The following is a 21,195-nucleotide window of genomic DNA, read 5'->3' as shown; positions in this document are numbered from 1 at the left end:
TGGTCATAAAAATCTAACTCTGAATTTTAGTCAATCTTTCAGAGGAGAGTCCTTTTCTCCACTTTTGAATGTTTTACTGTTATTGAAACATAATTTTTGAATGGTTCAGAAAGACATCAAATAACAGGAACTGCCTGCAGTGTTGGATGCAGAGCTTTGACACAAGTCTCACCTTCTCTGGATGAGATAATCTTCCAGGATATCGAGGCAGCGCACCATCTGGGAGAAGATGAGTACCTTGTGGCCACCTGCAATCAGCTTAGGGAGCAGTTTATCAATCAGCACCAGCTTCCCTGCTGCCTGAATCATGGCCTGCAGCTGAAAGTCAGGGGCATCAGGGCTGTGGTATTTTCGGAAATCTTCGAGAATTTTCTCCTCTGCCCCTGAAAAGAAATGGAACAAAACTATTCCTTGAACAAAACATAATGGTAAAAGCTGCTCTCTGCTTTGCAGATCCTAGGGAAAAGAAGTGAATTCTTTGGTCCTAGACCAGCAGTCCAGTGAGGAGATGCTGGGTGTGCATGCCTGGTCTTGCCCTCAGCAGCGACATCAGGGCCATCCTGTAGATGATAACACAGGGCCCTGGCTCTCCCGGGAAGTCTCACCAAAGGAGAGAGGATTTGAGACACCAAGTGCTAACCTAAGCTGACTCACTCAGGTAAAGAAACCTTCCCAGAAAGTTGGCAAAAAAAAGACCTTGATACCTCTTGACATCACAAAGACCAGCTGTAAGACAATCCAACTCACATTTTGATTGAAAAATTTCTCTGAAAGTTTTATGGTAAAAAAAACCTTCCAACATCTTCTCTAATCAGTTAACCGTTAATTTGTCTGCAGAAAGTTTTAATCTCATTGGAGGATTTTCATTCATTCAACTAAGTAACACATTTCCCTGTCCTCAAGTGGAAAAGTGTGGGCTAGACTTCGAGCAAATACAGGGCATAAGATGAGTGATATCTACCTTCTGCCAAGCTGAGTATGTACTCTGAAGCAGAGTGTTGGCAGAAGTTAGTTCAAAACTTGGCACTGTGTACTTAATACCTAGATTGCTTAAGCAAATCCATCAACCTCTCTGAACCTCAGTTTTCTACTCTGCAAAAAGGTGAGGGCACATACATCAGTCTAACACACAACGGAAGCCAACACATGAGTTCTTGGACTATCATTAGCTTCTGGCAGAGGCCTGTGACAGTCCCGAGTTACTCCTTAATGTCCTGACTTACCATTGATCAGGTAGGGATGGTTACAGCACTTTCTCAGCTCCATCATGGTGTTGATGAGATTGGGCATGTTGTGCTGATTTGCCCCCTTGGTCAGAAAGGAAAAGTTCTTCTCCAGGATGGCACGGTAGTACTTTTTCTGGATATTGGTCAGTTCTACCTCAATGATCGTCTCTTGTTTGGGAGCAAGGTTCTTTTCCACATCATCTTTTAGCCTCCGAAGCATCATTGGCTTCAGGATAGACTGCAGTTTCTTTACCTGTCCAAAGAAAACAGACCTATGTACCTGCCCAATCTTGATTTAGTAATTCCTGGAGTATTCCAATCTTCTCTATAATCTCTTGAACATCTATTAATAGTACTGTGGGAGAAGACTAAAAGAAAGATCATGATTGATCCCTGAAAATGAGGAGTTTACAACAGTACTGAAAGGAAAAAAAGGATCTGGTTTTAATTCACAAGCAATTACTAAGAACCTACGTGGCAATCTCACAAGATAAAAAGGGAGAAAGACAAAAGACAGAACCTATTGTCTAGAATAGAGAAAACAAACCCCTCTCTCGCTCTAACACATGCACATGCACAGTAATTACTTGAATATTAAGTCATGTTAGGAGGCACAAGTGATATATTACAAAGAGAAGAGAGATGCTGAAAGAACAGAGTCAGAAGTAGAGGCAATCTGGAAACAGTTTCCTCCTACATGTTTAAAATAATAACAGCAGCATACATGTGTGAAGGTAGCATTATGCAAAGAATTAATGTTGAAGGTGACATCTCTCATTCCATCATGGAATCTGTCACATCAGGGGCACTTTATGTCTGACAGTGTTTTTTGCTACTATTTATCTGCTCTTCTCCTAACATCCCAGGCCTGGACAGCAGATCTTTATACACTTGACTGCACCTGCAAGGTGACTTGTTCTCTCTCCCAGTAAGACAATGACAGACTAAGAGATTCAAAATCAAAACACCTGAGTTAACCTAGAGCTAAAACATGATACCAGTAAGATTAACTCTGATAGAAAAATAAAATAGAGAAAAACGAAAGTGCAAAAGAAATCAAGTTTCAAGTCAGAAAGGGCTGTTCAAAAATTTTAAAAGGGGTAAAGCCTGCATAAATAAGTTGTATGCTGTGGCAATGCTTCCTGAAGAAATAGAAAGTGACCTACAGAGAGTGATTTAGAAGAGTTACTTACAAAAGCAGGTTTTAGACAATGACGAATATGCTTTATTTTGTAAACAGATGCTTTCAAGAACTTTTATTTAATGTTTTAAAATACAGACCTCTCACAGAAGCAGAGAGTAGAATGGTGATTACCAGGGACTGGGGTGGTGTGGCTGGGTGCAGATTTGGGAGATATTGGTCAAAGGGTACAAAATTTCTGTTAGACAGGAAGAATAAATTCAAGAGATCTACTGCACAACATGATGACTATAGTTAATTACAATGTATTGTATTCTTGAAGATATCTAAGGGTACAGATTTTGAGTATTGTCACCACAAAAGGTATGTGAGGTAATGCATGTTAAATTACCTCAATTTAGCCATTCCGCAACATATACATATTTCAAAACATCATGTTGTACACTATATAATTTTTGTCAATTAAAAAATAATTTTAAAAAATTTAAAAATAAAATACAGATATTTGATGTCATTTTTATGGTTTTCTCCTACCTAACCCCAATCTTAAACCTAACCCTTCATTTTACCGACCAAGGGTACTTAGGAATCTAATCCCCCAAATGGGTAAGGAATTACCACATAAGAACCCCAAGAGAAAAGACACAGCTAGCTAATTGTTAAAGATAGGGACAAAGTCAATCTGTCACATGCTGGGTCCAACTTTTGCCCTTCACTTGGTTCATACCTTGAATCATTTAGAGTATACTATATGCCAGACACTGTGCTGGTCAATACAACAAACACAACTTTGGAGAAGATGTGGGCCTTGTCCTCAAGGAGATCATTGTCTAGGAAGAAGAAAAGATGCATACCACAAATTAAGTGCAATGGGAGAAGAGGATGCATTTCTAATGGTCCAAAAATGGAGAGAAGGTTGGAGCTGGCTTTTGAAAGATCAACAGATACTGCAATGTAGAGAAGGGGAATTAAGTTTGATCATTCACTGCTCTCAAAGTCTGACTTGTATCAGAAGTAGAAACAGACTGCAACCACAGAGTGTACTCTTGACATCTGCTAGTAAAATTCCCAAACCTTTCAGTTCCCAAATTCTCTGTCCCAACCCACTTCCACACCATTGGTAGATTAATTTAGCAGAATTAATTACATCACTCCTGCAATAAAGCCTTGCATAGTTTTCTGTTACCTACCAAATTATTCAACCCATCTTTCACAATCTTCCCACAATGTAATCCTAAACCTCTCTGGCCTCATATTTCCCAATTCATCCACTTTCTTTTCAGCAGAAACAGATGATTCCCCACTACTAACTAAGTTCCATGGCTCTGATTATACTGGCTTCTTCCTATGCAAAGTGGTCACTACCTCTTTTCTCTACACCTGTGAAAACTTACCCATCTCTCAGAATGCATTTTCAAACTGTACTCTCTCCCAGAAGTCTTTCCTGATTTTCAGACGGATGTGATGTATCTCTCCTTTAAAGTCCTCAACTCTATTATTGTTCCTCTTACGGCACTGAAATTTGTCTGGCTTGCTTCTATAATCCCTAGTATTCTACTCACAGTACATAGATATTTATTAATATTGGTTGTTTTGAATTAGCTTTAAATCTAACAAACTAGACATGGGACTGGACCCTTGAAAACTCAGGAAATTCAGTTGATCTGGACAAAACTAGACTTATCAACCACTCTAGGTATGTGACTGCCTTGTATTGTATTGTACTCAAGAAGATGGGCCTGGGAACAAGTTGCAGATTATGTAGGAGGGAAGAGGAAGGATGAGGGAAGCAGAAGAAAGCACCATGTTCCCGAGGCCAGAGCTATAAGCAAAATCATTGAACATACAAGTGAGATCAGTGAAGCAGGAGCCTGATACACCAACACAAGATATTTTGGGTGCTGACTCATCTATCCTTTTGAACAATAAGAACTGTTAACAATCAGCTTACCCTCCCCAACATAAACAAGTGCATAAGATAAAGGGGATTAGTAATGCTCATTTTACCAGGGATGCCAGATCTTGCTAAGTCCTGTCCCCATGGTGACCTGCTCTTTTGTTGATGAAGGTAACCATCACATTGTCTCCTCAATCGTTAGGCCTCTAATTACCTGCTCCTCTGTTTTCAGATCTCCGAACTCCTCTAAGAAAGCAGTCTCTGAAGGAAACTGTGATGGCTCCAGAAAATTTAGCAAACTGAAGAGCTCCTCCACAGAGTTCTGCAAGGGTGTTCCTGTGAGAAGCACTTTATGTTCCTGCACAAATTAAAAGCACATGATGAACAGCGTTGAGCCATCAAAACGTATATTTTAGTGGAGAAAATTAACCCAGGGCATTTTGTGCTCTATTTGGGACAATTCTGTTCTGCTTTAATGAAAAGATAGTGTGCCAACACTTCATACGCTTACAGTCAATAAACGATCAACCTTCCTTTCACATCACTGATTCCAGCAGCAATTTCATGTTAATTAAAGCAACTATTCATTCATTCACTAAATATTATTGAGTGCCTACTCACCACATACTGGGCACTGTGCCAAAACAGCAATGTTAAAAGACCATCATCTTTGGTATCAGTTCATTCAGGGATCCAGAAACAAGTAAAGACACCTTACATTTCCAAGTCACAAATTTCATGCTATTTAAGAGTCCTCTAAGGCCCTTTGGAAATCAATCTTTGGCAAAGGCCAAATTGTTGACCCAGTTTGTGATTAAAAAAAAAAAAAAAATTTATCCCTGTACTGTCATGGCTATAGAGGGCAAAAAGAAAATCTAGAGTAAAAGGACTATGTACAAGTAAGCTACATGCAAAATGGCTACAGGATGCTTCCTCTAAACTGAATAGAAGGAACCTCTCGTTATGTAAAGAGCTGTTAACTCTCACCAGGGCCATGAGCTTTAGACCTTCCAGAAGTTTGCAGTTCCTATTCTTCAATCTGTGAGCTTCATCAATTATCACACAGCTCCAGTGAATCTTCTTCAGCTCTGGGCAGTCTGCCAGGATCATCTCAAATGTTGTGATGACAACATGGAACTTGAAGACTCCTGAAAGGGGGTTTCCCTGAGGATGACACAACCGAAGGCAACGCTTTACACCATGGCTGTAGAATTCTGCTAATGGATTACCTCCTGGGTTAGAGGAGGCAGCACTATAAATAATAGTGCTCAGGTGAGAAGCCAACAAATACTGCTATTCCTCACGTGAGAAAAGAGAGACCATAATGAACCAGCTATTTAAACGAAAGAGAGACCTCACAACATCAATTGAACAGAGGCAAAGCAGCATTTGCCCTTATGAAGGTGAGAAAGATGAGCAATACAAAAGATATAGCTAGGGAGCTTTTTATTTTTTAATTGCCATAAGGAGAGCAGATGGGTGTTGGTTCACGCATTCCCAGCCAACAGTGGGTCTAAACCATGCATGGCTTGAATGCCCAAAGAAACCCTCTGCTACTGTTCAGATTTAATAAATTTCACCTTGTAACTTGGGTTCTCTACCATAGATTCGAAGTAATGATCCTGATTCACCTGGGACAAGGGCAACCAGGCAGGACACAGCTTTGCTTTTTAGCCTGTCTTGGCGCTGCCATCACATTTCAGTAGCAGAGCTGCATGATGTTACAGCACATCTTAAATTTCTCCCAAGTGTCTCTTTCTGCTGTCTATGAAACCCCTAGGGAGAGCACAGGCTTTCCTCTGATTGAAGTAATTTAATTTTTACCTTGCTTAATTATAAAAACCAGTACTCGGGCCGGGCGCGGTGGCTCACGCCTGTAATCCTAGCACTCTGGGAGGCCGAGGTGGGCGGATCGTTTGAGCTCAGGAGTTCGAGACCAGCCTGAGCAAGAGCGAGACCCCACCTCTACTAAAAATAGAAAGAAATTATATGGACAGCTAAAAATATATATAGAAAAAAATTAGCCGGGCATGGTGGCGCATGCCTGTAGTCCCAGCTACTCGAGAGGCTGAGACAGGAGGATCGCTTGAGCTCAGGAGTTTGAGGTTGCTGTGAGCTAGGCTGACGCCACGGCACTCACTCTAGCCTGGGCAACAGAGTGAGACTCTGTCTCAAAAAAAAAAAAAAAAATAAAAACCAGTACTCAGGACACACATACAACCATACAAAGTGACTGCACTTAACAAAAGCTTTTTAAAAAATTTCTGTTGTGCTTTTAACTTTTTTTTTGTTAGGAGACAGAGCCTTGCTCTGTCACCCCAGCTACAGTGTAGTGGCATCATCATAGCTCACTGCAACCTCAAACTCCTGGGCTCAAGCAATCCTTCTGCCTCAGCCTCTTGAGTAGCTGAGACTACAGGTGGGCACCACCATGCCAGCTAATTTTTCTATTTTTAGTAGAGGTGGGGTCTCACTCTTGCTCATGCTGGTCTTGAACTCCTGACCTCAATGATCCTCCCACCTTGGCCTTCCAGTGCTAGTGCTTCTAACAATTTGAAACTTGTTTTCTCTTTCTCCTTCCCTGTCAAATCTGTTAACGTCCTCTCTAAATTTCCTAGCTGGGAATCCATTCTCTGTACACTAAGTCTTCCATTCACGTTCTTCACTGAGCACATAACAATTCAGATAAAATCGTTTGCATATAAAAGTAATTTTATAAGCCAACCAATAAGCCACACCTTCAGTGTCCTAAAAAAGGCCTCTGGTGTATCTCAAGAGAGTTTGGAAAGCATGCCCTACAATCCTATCTTTTATCATAAATTATTTTAATTTATACAAACTAATTAAATTAATTAATTAAAATTATTTTAGCTTATTTTAAACTACTAGGAAGGAACAAAAAGCCTCAACAAACATGATTTTACAAAGTCAGTCAACAGTAACTCAAGATACCAGGCACTAAAACCCACGAAGGTAAGTGGCAGAAAGGCTGTTCTGAGCTCAGGCAGTCCCTGGTCTTTGTGACTCCCGAGGCTCACCTGTGCGTCTCTGTACACCATTTCATACTGCTGAATCATCTGCCTGCTGATCTGGCTGCCGTGGTACACAATGGCATTCATCTCCGTCCAAGTCCTGAACTCCCGCTCCCAGTTAGTGATGGTGGAGAGAGGGGCAATGATGAGAAAAGGGCCGTGGATTCCCCTGAGGAATATTTCTGAAAGGAATGTGATGGACTGGATGGTTTTCCCTAGGCCCATCTCGTCAGCCAAAATACAGTTTTTTCTGCAGAGTGTGAGAAATACAGTAATTCATTATCAATACAGAAAAGTTGTAGAGGTTGGTTATAACTTAAAAAGATGTTTCAGAAGTATACTTTTACCTGTAATATCACCAGTGAAAGCTTTATCATCATTTTACAGAGATTAAACTGAAGCTAGTTTTTATTATTATCATCACTCATAGCCTGCCTACTTTCAAAAAGGAACTGCGTTAACTTGCGATAAAATATAGTTATGTGCCACTTAATGACAGGGACATGTTCTGAGAAAGGTGTCATCAAGCAATTTCATCATTTTGCAGATATCTGAGTGTACTTACACAAACTTAGATTGTATAGCCTACTCCATACCTGGTCTGTATAGTACAGCTTATTGCTCCTAGGCTACAAACCTGTATAGCATGTTACTGTACTGAATACTGTAGGCAACTGTAACACAATGGTAAATATTTATGTATCTAAACAAAGAAAAGGTACAGTAAAAATGGGTATAAAAGGAAAAAAAGGTACACCTGTATAGGGCACATACGGAGCCTGTAGGACTGGAAGTTGCTCTGGGTGAGTCAGTGAGTGAGTGGTGAGTGAATGTGAAGACCTAGGACATTACTATATAACACTGTAGACTTTATAAACACTGAACACTTATACTACACTAAATTTATTTTAAAATGTTTTCATGTCTTCAGTAATTAACCTTAGCTTACTGTAATTTTTTTACTTTATAAATTTTTAACATTTTTAAACATTTTTAAATTTATTCTTCTGTAATAACACTTAGCTTAAAACACAAATACATTGAACAGCTGTACAAAAATATCTTTTTATATCCCAATTCTATAAGCCTTTTTCTATTTTCAAAATTTTTTATTTTGTTTCGCTTCTTCAACTTTTTTGTTAAAAACTAAGACATAAACACACACATTAACCTAGGCATATACAGGGTCAGGAACATCAACATCACTCTCTTCCAGCTCTACATCTTGTCGCACTAGAAGGTCTTCAGGGGCAATAACTTATGATGACAATGGCTTCTTCTGGAATATCTCCCGAAGGATCCACCTGAGGTTGTTTTTACAGTTAACTTTTTTTTTAATAAGTAGAAGGAATACACTCCAAATTAACAATCAAAAGTACAGTATAGTAAATGCATAACCAGTAACAGTCATTTATTACCATTATCAAGTATTATGTACTGTACATGATTGCATGTGCTAGATTTTTATACAACTGGCAGTACAGGTTTGTTTACACCAGCATCGCCACCAATCTGTAAGTAATGCATTGCACTATAACAGCTACAATGTTTCTAGGAGACAAGAATTTTTCAGCTCCCTTATAATCTACTAGACCATCATTGATATGTGGTCTATGGTTGACTAAAATATCATTAAGTGGTGCATTACAGTGTATGAAGCAAGTGTATTCAAATATAAACTAAAAATACTAAAAATTAAAATACTATTAAGACAAGGAGAAAAAAATACACCCCAAACCTAAGCCAGTATCTATAACTGACAAACTTCCTAGAAGCCACGATAAAAATTAAAAAATCGTAAGTTCCATGAATCCCATTGTCTTTTGTATGTTATCAAAGGACAAACTTTTAACCCACATGATAAATTCTGTTAGAATCAAAACATTGATCTCTTCTGTTGATCCTGAACCACAGACTGTACACCAGAGCTGCGGCCCTAGTCTGGTCTCGCTCCCTTCACTGTTTGGATAGGCAACCCAAGACCTGGTATATAGGGTGAACTGTGCTTGCGTGAATCAATGAATAAGTGGCAGAGATTATACTAAAAGACAGTTCTCCAGAGTCCCATCTCTGTGTGTTTTGCATTACAACATGATATCTTAAAAAAAAAAAAAAAAATCACTACGATCCAGTACATTCTAGAATGTTCAGAAAATCTCAACCAATCTTTCTCCAATTTCACCTGATTCGGTTATTTGTGGAACCAGATCACAGAGAGTTCAAAACTGAGTGTTAGAGTAGAAGTCTAGTACATCCATGGCTTACAAACAAGTAGCAGAGTGGGGGCCAGAATTCAGATCCATTCCCTTTTAGAGACATTTTTCTTTTTGCTAAAGACTATAAGATATAAAATAGCTTTAAAGGATTTTGTTGGGTTTTGTTTCATCTACATTGAGTAACCTTTTGGTTAAACAGGTCAAAAAAAAAAAAAAGCACAAAGTCAATGATGTCTAAAGATCATTTCTTTTGGTTGAAGAAATACCTGTTATAAAAATAAGTCTTGGAATGACTAACACGCAGATTATCACCCTGAATCGATGGCTATGCTGCTCTCTCTCTCTCCAGTCTGCTACTGCCACTCAGAAGTTTTATAGGGTAAGGCAACAAACAATATACCTCTAGGTACAAATATTTAGACTGGTTCTGATTCCTCACCTGTTATACCAGTTAAAAAGAAGCCAGTTCATCCCCTCCAGCTGGTACTCCCGGAGCTGGTTACTGTTCTTATACTCCCGAGATTTCTCGAGTTTCTGCCAGGAGTCTGAAGCAGGCCGCTCCTAGAGAGGAAAGCAGAGAGCACAATACATAGAGAATAATACTTTAGGAGCATGATATGGATAATAATGAGGAAGGTGGTAAATCTCAAATGCTGCTGTAAGGCTAGTTTCAATCTGCAGTTACTATTTTCTGAGTAATGCGCAGGCCCTATATTTTTCAGATTTCACCAGATTAATCAATGATAATTTTATGAAATTTACAAATAATTAAGAAGAGAAACAGGCCTACCTAAAATCTTGATAAGAGTTATATTATTTTACTTAGACTCTTAGATGTCACTCCCATTTACATTTTAATTTCCCCCATAGGCTAATATTAGGATTTTTGGTTTCAATAAACAGAATTTCTTTTTGTTATTTCTTTGTGCCTAGAGTAACAGCTCAGGAAAGTACAGTGGGTCAAATGTTTCGTTGGTTAGTCTGTCTCTAAAGTTAGCACATAAAGCAAAAAAATTTGTATAATCAAAATTGCAAATTCCTTATAATCCCATTAAACAAAATAGAGGCTGTCTTAATTACTTTATTTTCCTATGTAAAACACCAGTTTCTAAAAACAGTCATCCCTCGGTATACTTGGGGGATTAGTTCCAGGATACTCTTCCACCCCCAATGCACATACCAAAATCCATGCATACTCAAGTCCTACAGTCAGCCACGCAGAACCCACAGGTGTGAAAAGTCAGCCCTCCCGTATACACAGGTTTCAGGTCTTGTGAATACTGTATTTTCAATCCACTTTCGGTTGAAAACATCTGCATGTAAGTGGACTTGTGCAGCTCAAAACCGTGTTGTTCAAGGTCGACTGTAATTCATCTTTGCTCTACTGATACATGATGCCACATTTATCATATGCTAAGTTCCAATATATCCATGGAGCTATATCTGGCTTCTGCATTCTGTTCCACTGGCTTGTTTGTCTATTACTGTGATAAAACTTTTTAATTACTGTAGCTATATGTCTGGGGGGGAATTATGTTTCAAACATGTCTTAGCTATTCTATCTTATTTACTATTGTGAATAACTTTAGAATCAATGTGTCACAGTTCTCTTAAAATCTCATTGGAATTTCAATTAGAATTACACAGAATTATTAATTTAGGGAAAATTTAAATCTTTCTGTACTGAGCCTTCTCATCCAACATGGGTTTTAAAAATGGGTTTTTGTTTATTTAGATTATTATTTGAAGATAGACTTGGTTATTTTGCTGAGCTCCTAAAATGATACTTTAAGATTTTAAACATTTTTTAGCTATGCCTGCAGTTATAGATGAGAATATTAAGATTAAAGCTTTTCTAAACAGCAATTTTAGTCTTTGGCAGTTCTACTTTTGGTTACTACAATAAAGTTTACACACCTGAAGTATGTTGTTAACTAAAACTAAGCCATTTGCATGTGCGGTTTAATAAAATATCCCCAACTCCATCACTCATAGTTGGAGATAAATGTAAACTGTCCATGGCTTGCAGAAAAACACATGACAACTTACTTTCAAAATTACTATAGCTGTACTTAGACTAAGCACTTTGAAATAAGAGCCTGTTGAATATTCTTTATTAGTACACAGTTATAGGAACTTTTAGAAATAAAGAAGGAAAGAATATATTATGCCAAAAAAATTTTTTTAAAAGAAAAAGCTTTTAAGCAAAGATAACCCTATATAAATTCTCCTGCTCTGTTCCCTTAAAGAAATTACTTTCTTCTTAGGAAACAGGAACCATTTAGCCTGGATCCTTGACGTTCAAGCAATCCATTCCATTAGGCATTCTTCCTTACTAGATACTATGGAGAGACTTTCTGGAAGCTTCTTTAGCTCTACTGACTCAAGTGGCTCACTCTCAGCATTGTAGATAGTATATAGAAGAATTTCACTGTAGATTTCTACTTTGCTTCCTTGGAAGTGCTCTCGATGTAGAGGCATCAGTCTCTCCATCTAGTTACTCCACCAAATTTTCCTTCTTTCCCCGGTGCTAAAGGTTTTAGTTTTACATCATCTACTGGCCAGAAATTTCAGCCATCTGAGCCTAAGACTTGAAATAAGCTAGAAGTTTCTGATGCCTAGTCTGGATGGTTCCTAAGAGGTATAGATTACAGGATATAAATTACCCCAGGGCTCCACAACCTTCAGTGGCTACTTAATTTCAAAGGGGGGTAGGGAGGGAATTGATACTTGGCATCTCCAGTAGGGTCTCACCTAGTAAAAGACTGCTTCTTGCCCTTTACTGACACTCTTGTTTCTTCCTTTCTTGAAATTCCATATTTTACCTACAAGTAACCCATTTTTACCAAAGAGATTTTAGGTACAGAATGTCCTATTCATCAAGACCGGTAAAGCCATCTCTAAGCTTCAAAACTCTGATAAGATACCATAAAAAAACAGTTATTCAGGTGAAATACCATTTGGAGACAGCCCTCTTCTTAAAATATAACAAGACAGCATTAACTATACCATAAGCCACCATTTAAATTTAGAATTTTTGAGATAAAATTTCAAAATGTACATTTTAAATGAGAATAAATTAAAAAAAAAAAGGACAAGTGTAAAATGATACTATGGTTCATTGAGGATGACCGCATGACAACAGCAAAGAAGTGAAGGAAATGAGAAGTCACCTGAAAATACATGAGAATTCATATTCTTGCCAAATGTAGTCAGGTTGAAGAACCAAGTGGGAGTTGAGCTGAGACAGAATGGGTGAGAATCTTGATTGCTTCTAGATGATAACTGGCAATTAGCTTCAGAATGAAATTCTCTCTACTCTCGGCTCCCATACTGGTCTCTGCATTGCACCACATGCTACAGTTTGCCTGGTGCTGTATTTGTCTATGTACTCACATGCTTCTTCTCTTCTATTAAACTGTGAGCTCCTGAGGGCAGGGCCTGTTAGGTACCTTGTTTCTTATTATATCCCACACAAGAATCAACTTATAGCAGATGCTTAATAAATGACTAACAAATAGAATGAAAAACAAAAAACAGTGTACACATAGGAGAGGGTTGAAAGAGGAATTTAATAATCAATCATGCAGACAAAACACCATGAACTATGTACGTTTCTAATCACAGTTCTGCATCTCAAGATACGTCTATTTACCTTTCATATGCCAAAAAAACCCCCTAAAACAAATAAACAAACCAACCCAGAAACAAAACACTGCTCTTGAATGGACTCTGACAGCGATCTAAGTTCAATGTTGAGGTCTAGTCTTCTGAGTCCGAACTTTCCAGTAATATAAAAGCAACAAATAATACTAATAAGGAACTGGATAATAGTTTTTCATATAAAAATGAAGATTTTTTTTTTTTAAAACACAGAAACTGATCATTCCAGCCTATAACCATATATTTTAACAACTGATCCTCTCTCCAAGTTGGTTACACTTTAACAAAGCCCTGATCCCACCTCCTCCTCCTTTTAATTATTGACACTCTATATATGACTACTTCTTAGGCCCCCTAGGGCAGCGGTCCCCAACCTTTTTGGCACCAAGGACTAGTTTCATAGAAGACAAATTTTCCACGGTCTGCGTGGGAAAGGGGCGGAGCTCAGGCAGTGATGTGAGCAATGGGGAGGGGAGCGGCTATAAATACACATGAAGTTTCACTCACTCACTTGACCTCTGCTCACCTCCTGCTGTGAGCACCCCCAACCCCCCCAACCGAGTTTCATGGAAGACTATTTTTCCATGGAGGCGGGAGGTAGGGGTGGTGATCTGCAGCCCGGTCGCTAACAGGCCGCAGACTGGGGGTTGGGGACCGCAGCCCTAGGGCATCTTTGCAGTTGCATGGTAATAATACAGGATCAGAAAAACAAACTGATTCAATAAATGTATACTGAAAACCTATGCTCTCTCTGCGGGGTTCCAGGGATCTACAGGCAAAGGACAATTCTTCCACTTAAGAATATTCCAGGCTGGGCGCGGTGGCTCACGCCTGTAATCCTAGCACTCTGGGAGGCCGAGGCGGGTGGATCGCTAAAGGTCAGGAGTTCGAGACCAGCCTGAGCAAGAGCGAGACCCCGTCTCTACTAAAAATAGAAAGAAATTATATGGACAACTATATATATTTCTATATATATAAAAATATATATATAGAAAAATTAGCCGGGCATAGTGGCACATGCCTGTAGTCCCAGCTACTTGGGAGGCTGAGGCAGGAGGATCGCTTGAGCCCAGGAGTTTGAGGTTGCTGTGAGCTAGGCTGACGCCACGGCACTCACTCTAGCCTGGGCAACAAAGTGAGACTCTGTCTCAAAAAAAAAAAAAAAAAAAAAAAAAAAAAAGAATATTCCAGTTGAGTGAAGAAAAATAGAAGCAAAGAAAAGAGGTCACTGATGGAGCAAGAGAGCAGAAATAGGAAAGATACCATCTATCTACAGAGCTACTTTCACATGACAGGCATTTCTTATACATTCTATCTTACTGACTCCACACAACAGCCATACACCAAGAAATCTAAGCCCATATCTGAGCTTCTTAAATGCTGTATACATCAAATAAAGCTGAGACCTAAAGCCGACTGGGGTGCTGGCAAAGTGTGGGGAGGAAAACATCCTGAGCTACAGGTTCGATGGGGGGAGTGATAAAGGTAAAATACTGCAGAAACCACTTAGGAAGACAGTGGACTTCCATAACTGCAGAGTTCATTAAATTACATGTTCCAAGGGGTGTCAGACAGAGACAGGAATACTTTACCACATGCTTAATTTCAGGGAGAACTTGAAGAGATTCAAATTCTTTAACTTTTGCAGGATCCACGTCTTCCTCTAGCTCCCACGTGCTTTCTTCGTATGGCAGTGAGCACCACTTCACCAGGTAATGTGTCACTTCCTGGTGGGAAACAAGAGAGAAAACGTAATTGTTCTTTTGGAATCAATCATACTCTGCCAACCTCTAAAAAAACCAACCTACATGACGACACATAAATACCACTAAAACATAGGCTACCTGTTAACAAAACAAGCAAATGTGCAGAAAGAAGGGAAGATGCTTTAGGAGAGGCAAACACCTACCTCCCCTGTTTCTGCATCCTTGGTATGGGCCACCTCCAGGATGCGATCAACTTCTACATAGTCTGGATTGAACAAGTCTTCATCAGGCTAACACAAACAGAAAAGAGCAGTTAAGAAGTGTGAATCCTTCCCTCAAATCCAACACCCAGGGTTTCACCTTTCAGTGACCCCATCTCTGGCCTCTATCAGCAAGCACAGAAAGGAAGGCTTTGCTCGAGAATAAAAGTCACTTCACAGACATTTCTTCATTACCCCCAAATCCTGCTCTCCACGACTAAATTCAAAGGATCCAACCATCTCAGACGCTGCACTGTGGCCAGGTAATACTTCCCTACTGGGCATTACAGGAGTGAGCGGTAATCAGCACAAAAAGGGTTCTCTTCTCCTTACTGGTCCTTGTTCCTAGTTGCCCTTAGCAACTAGGGATTAGTTTCTTCTTCTTCTTAGTAACAAGAACAGCAACAGCCAACATTGGAAGGGGACATGAGGGAAGCTTCCTGGGTACTAATAATGTTCTATTTCCTGATCTATGTGGTAGTTACACAAGTGTGTTTATTTTGTAAAAATTCACTGAGATGATCACTTAGGATTTGCTTTCTACTCTTTATGCACATTATTCTTTAAAAAAAGTTTACTTATAAAACAACAATAAGCAACGTCTGGGGCAGTGCTAAGTGCATTCATTTGAGTCTCAAAACTATCATATGGAGAGATGCTACAATTACTTTACACATGAGGAAACTCACTCGGAGAGGTTAGGTAACATGACCAAGTCACAGAGCTATATAAACTGGAACATTCATGGAGGTCTTTATTACCCAGAAGTCCTTCTCCAGGACTGCTAGAATATTCTTACTTCCTCTTAGGCTGGAAGGCACTTTAGGGGCTATCTAGTTTCATTGTCTAATCAATACAAAAATACTTTTTATGGCAACCCTGGCAAACCCACCCTCAGGCTGAATTATTCTTGCTAAGAAATTTACCACCTTCTAATATCTGATCAACTGCTGAAACAACTTTACCTCTCTCTACCTGTTTAGCAGTTGTATCATGCTCTTTATCATTATTATTACTAAATTATAGCCTAACTTCCTTCCTTGTAACTGTCACTAATTGGTGTGAACGGCTTCCTCTACAGCAGCAGTAGGGAATTTGATTCTTTCCTGTGTATCTCAATAATACAGAGAGCTATTATTTATGGAATAGTGACTATGAGCCAGGCACCATGCTAAGCACTTCTATAAACATTGTGTCATTTATTGTTCACAATAGCCAAGATATGGAAACAACCTAAGTGTCCATCAAGGGATGAATGGATAAAGAAAGTGGGGTGTGTACATACATACAACAGATTATTCATCCTTAAAAAAGGAAATTCTGTCATTTGCAACAACATGGATGAACCTGGAGGACATTATGCTAAGTAAAATAAGCCAGACACAGAAAGACAAATACTGCATGATCTCACTTATATGTGGAATCTAAAATAATCAAACTCATGGAAACAGAGAGTAAAATGTTGGCTGCCAAAGGTGAAGGCGAGGGTAAATAGGGAGATATTGGTCAAAGGGTACAAAATTTTATATATACAGGATAAGTTCTGGAAATATAATGTACACCATGGTAACAACAGTTAAAAATTATATATTGTATATTTGAAATTTGCTAAGAGGATACATCTTAAGAGCTCTTACTCTAAGGAAAAAAAAGAAAGAAAATGGTAACTATGTGAGGTGATATGCTAATTAGCTTGACTATAATGATCATTTCACTATGTACACATACATGAAAACATCAAGTCATACACCTTAAATAGATATAATCTTTGTCAATTATACATCTATAAAGCTAAAAGCAGTAACAGCACTGTTACCTGATCCTCCCAGGGATTCTGTGAGGTAGATTCTGAGTCCTACTTTACACATACGAGGACACTGCGTTTGAAGGAGCTTATGCAAGTGGCCCAAGGCCACCTGGCTGAGGGTGAAGGGCAGTCTGACTGCCAGGCCGAGGCTCTCACATGGTTAGGTCCACTCTCCACCCCTGCTCTCAATCACCCTGCTGTGCCTCTGCCCCCGACCATGTTAGTCTTCCCTCAGGCTTTACAAAGTCCCTCACTGAGTCCTGGCACCCAAATGAACGTAACACTTAGGGACGAAATGAATGTAACAGCAGGACTGTTCTGTTGGTGCAGTCTAGGATTAGTATTACTTTTTAAACAGCCACAGCGTACTCCTGGCACACAGTAAACTTGTAGGTAATTAAACTGGCAGTATCTTTTCTTCTAGAACTGCTATCATTTTCCTCACTTCAAAATTGCAAAGATTCTTAAAAGACCAATGCAGGACATTACATTTATTCCCACATTTTATTCATTCTAGCCTGTCCAGGTAAACCTGGACTTTGTGTCATTTATTCTAATCTGGTTAGAAAGGATTTAGTCAGAAGGCTTCTGCCTCTGTGCTGCGTGGGAACCTGCAGCCTCTACAGGCCGAGTCTCCCTCACATGTGCCTTGGCCACCTCATAAAGCAGTTGGAAACAGTGGATATGAAGATGCTCTCCTCAAAATGGAGTTACTATTTAGACCATAAGAATGTTATTTACCCAAGTTACTAATAAAAATGTTGAATAGGTCAAGACCAAAGGCAGTGCTATAGGAAATGCTCCCCGCTATTACTTCCTCAAATGTCTTCCCTTCCCACGAGAATATGAACTCTTGTTACATTATGTCTATGCACCCTAACACAGTTTCCCTTCTCTATTCCTAACCAAGGAAAACACACTCCCTTGGGAATCTATCAGAAAACACACACACAGGTTGTGTAGGCTGCGTTAAGGGGTTTGGACTTTATTCCAAGAAAATGGAAAGTGCTGAAGGGCCGGAAGCTGGGGAATGCTGTAAGGCAAACCCTCCTCCCTTACCTGGGGGCTGCCAAATAATTACTGAGCACTGACCCTGTGCCTAGTCCCAGTGACAGAAATAGGACGACAGCATGGGCTCTGTCTCACAAAGCTTAAATGGATGAAAAAGACACATAAACAAGTCACTATGCTGTAAATACTTGCTAAAATCAAGATGTGACTAAAATGTTCCAAGCAGTATGGACACTATCCAACAGGGCTTTGAGAATGGTTCCTCCAACTCTAGTTGTCACCTTGCTTTCTCCAGCTGTCTATTAGACGAACACTGCCATGAAAACGGTTCTCAGGGCGTTAAAACAATCACAGAGAGGGCTGGGGCCAAACTTTAAAGCTAAATAGGAAGTATCTCCAATTGGGATAAGGAGAATATTACTGACATTACCCTAAAATAATTTTTTATGACTAGAGGAAAAGGAGTACAATATGGATAAGCTGGCAAGTGTGTGCAGCAATTCACTGTAACTTGATGGTATTTGAGTAAACACTTAGGATCTAGCACTAATGACTTTCCATTTTAAAAGTAATTTTTATTGCTTCTTTTCGTCAAAAGTTATCTATATAAAATTGAAAACTACATGTTAAAAAACAGAAGAAAACAGAATTTATCATAATTTTTATTAACTATACAGTATTACATTCTATGGGATGTATCATGAATCAACAAATGCCCATTACCTAACAGTCTATTTTCAATTTTTCACCAATATAAACAACACTTCATCATAGCAAGTCTTCATGCAAAGACTTGATAATTTTGTTAAAATAAATGACAGAATCAAAATTTCTGGGACAAAGGAAATGTAAATTTGGGGACATCAGATGCCTGCTGCCATACTGTTCTTATAAGAGGTCATGCCAAGTTATGCTCCCACTCAGTGATGTACAGAATGTCAATTCCCTACACCCTCTCCAGCAGTGGATAATGCCTATTCTTCAAACCTTCAAACATTCGAGAAGTAAAAACTAGGAGACTCCCATTTGAATTTGCACTTCTTTGAATACTGTGATTGACTACATTTTTGTGTGGTCAATGGCCAATTTTTCCTTCCTTCTTTTTTTTTTTAAGACAGAGTCTCGCTCTGTTGCCCGGGCTAGAGTGCCGTGGCGTCAGCCTAGCTCACAGCAACCTCAAACTCCTGGGCTCAAGTGATCCTTCTGCCTCAGCCTCACGAATAGCTGCGACTACAGGCACATGCTACAACACCCAACTAATTTTTCTATTTTTAGTAGAGATGGGGTCTCGCTCTTGCTCAGGCTGGTCTCGAACTCCTAAGCTCAAGCGATCCTCCCGCCTTGGCCTCCCAGAATGCTCAGATTACAGGCGTGAGCCACCACGCCTTGCCAATTTTTCCTTCTTTCTGAATTCCCTGTTAATCTGTCCATTTCTATTTAGGGTTTTACATTTTTCTTATTAAGTTATAAGAGCATTTCTTTTCATTAAAGCTATTTGTCACATGTATGTATGTAACTTATATGTGTGCATGTGTAAATATAAACAGAAAGGCTCCTATATTGGATAAGAAGAACATATACCATATAAGCATGTTCACAGATGCAATTAGGAAAAATGTTTATGTACATAAAGTATATACATATTTTCTAATTATTTACTTAAAATGTGTATGTGGTATTTTCTGATAGGTAGCACCTATAGATTTAATATTCAAATCCACCAGTCCTTGCTCTTGCTTTAGGTACAATACTTAGAAATTCCCAAGTTTATATAAATAAAATTATTTATTATTTACTTATTTTCTAACACTGTCAGCTTTGTCTTTTACATTGAAACTTTAAGTCTTTTTGGAATGTCTTTGGCTGGGGCAGAGATGAAAGAATAGTGTGCCTATTTCTCTCACTCTAGTTATTTATTAGTATTCAGACCAAGATGCATGTTCGTATGAGTCGTCAGTTTATAAGGTTTAATCCTTACACCTGGGTACATAATTTTTCTGGTGGCTTAAATCAAGACTAGTTTTGCAGCAAATCAGCACACACTTATCAATTTGACTTGAGCAATAGATCTGTATAGGCTATCAACTTGGACTTAGAAACTTAAACCCAGTATTAAATGCTGCAAGAAAAGCAGCAGTCAAATGAGTCAGTAAATATTGCTTCACCTCGGTAAAAATGTGCTTCATCTGGGCTTGTTTATTCCTAAATCGCTTGATCTTCTGTGCGATGCGAGGATCCTTTTCGAGCTCTTCCATTGTGGCCCATTTACAATGTAAGTAGGAACTATCCAAAGACACACAAATTGTGAGACAAGCACATAGCTAGCAAATGATTGAGCTTTAAGGTGTTCAATAAACAGGGTGACCATCTAACACAGAAACAGTGGAATGGTTTGTTGTGAAACTGCTGGAGATTGGGCTTAGAAAGGCCTTACCTTTAAAGGCAACAACAGAAAACAAAACAAAATGGAGTAATTCCAAGCAAGTGATCTCTGCACCTTCTACAGAAACTGGCTCAAAGTAGAGGAGGGCAGGTGTGGGCAAGTTATCATTAACACACACTAGTGAAAGTGGGCAGGTAGCATAAAGGAAAAAAATACAAGAGAGAAAAAGAGTATATGCCATAGCACAGTGGTTCTCTACCCTGGGTGCACATGAGAATTGCCCATAGAGTTTTTTAAAAACCCCAAATTCTTAGGATCCACTGAGTATAAGTCAATTGGTCTTGGGTGGAGTAAGGGGTTCAGTAGTTTTAAAAAGCTCTCTAGGTAATTTCACGTGTAGCCAAAGTTGAGCATTACTGCCCAAGGTGAACCTGAGTCCACCAAGATCTATGGGTCACACCTTAGGGGCCAGTCTCTGAAGATACAGAATATAATAAAGTCACAAGGGAAAGCAAGTTTTATCCATATAAAATCCAAACACATATAATACTTTAGATAGACGTACAAATTTCTGTACTTAACGTAGAATAGCTCCAAGTCAAACGGAGGTTCTCCCGGGTGAACCTGCAACCAAGAGCAAGCAATTATCAGCCCAGATCCCAGGCAGATCATCCTTAAGTGCCAAAAGAAAACAGGTAATCAACACCTCTGTCTGGTTTTAGTAAAGATTTCTTGAGGATACTTTCATTTTCCAGGTCTTTTCCTGACAACTATTGATCAGGTTTTCCAAAGGCTGAATACATAGTTATAAGGCAAAAAAAAAACAAAAAAAACAAAAAAAACAAAAAAAAAA

At 39.1% G+C, this 21,195-nt stretch overlaps 1 protein-coding gene across 4 annotated transcripts in view; it reads right to left on the bottom strand.

Annotated features, from left to right (window-relative positions):
* CHD6 (chromodomain helicase DNA binding protein 6) overlaps window positions 1–21,195 on the bottom strand; it is a 199,453-nt gene that overhangs the window by 77,119 nt on the left and 101,139 nt on the right. For all 4 annotated transcript variants that reach the window (XM_069496135.1, XM_069496137.1, XM_069496138.1 and 1 more), the window contains 10 exons: window positions 20,908–20,966; window positions 20,125–20,242; window positions 15,085–15,171; window positions 14,768–14,902; window positions 9,952–10,073; window positions 7,303–7,546; window positions 5,252–5,428; window positions 4,479–4,622; window positions 1,224–1,479; window positions 173–383 (listed from right to left, as the gene is read on the bottom strand). In XM_069496135.1, coding sequence (XP_069352236.1) covers window positions 173–383; window positions 1,224–1,479; window positions 4,479–4,622; window positions 5,252–5,428; window positions 7,303–7,546; window positions 9,952–10,073; window positions 14,768–14,902; window positions 15,085–15,171; window positions 20,125–20,242; window positions 20,908–20,966 — 1,553 coding nt within the window. The remainder of the gene's footprint in view (window positions 1–172; window positions 384–1,223; window positions 1,480–4,478; window positions 4,623–5,251; window positions 5,429–7,302; window positions 7,547–9,951; window positions 10,074–14,767; window positions 14,903–15,084; window positions 15,172–20,124; window positions 20,243–20,907; window positions 20,967–21,195) is intronic.

The sequence above is a fragment of the Eulemur rufifrons genome, chromosome 20 (assembly GCF_041146395.1).
Source record: "Eulemur rufifrons isolate Redbay chromosome 20, OSU_ERuf_1, whole genome shotgun sequence".
Classification (NCBI taxonomy): Eukaryota; Metazoa; Chordata; class Mammalia; order Primates; family Lemuridae; genus Eulemur; species Eulemur rufifrons.
Note: the sequence above shows the minus strand (reverse complement) of the source record. Positions and strands in the feature narration are given on the sequence as shown.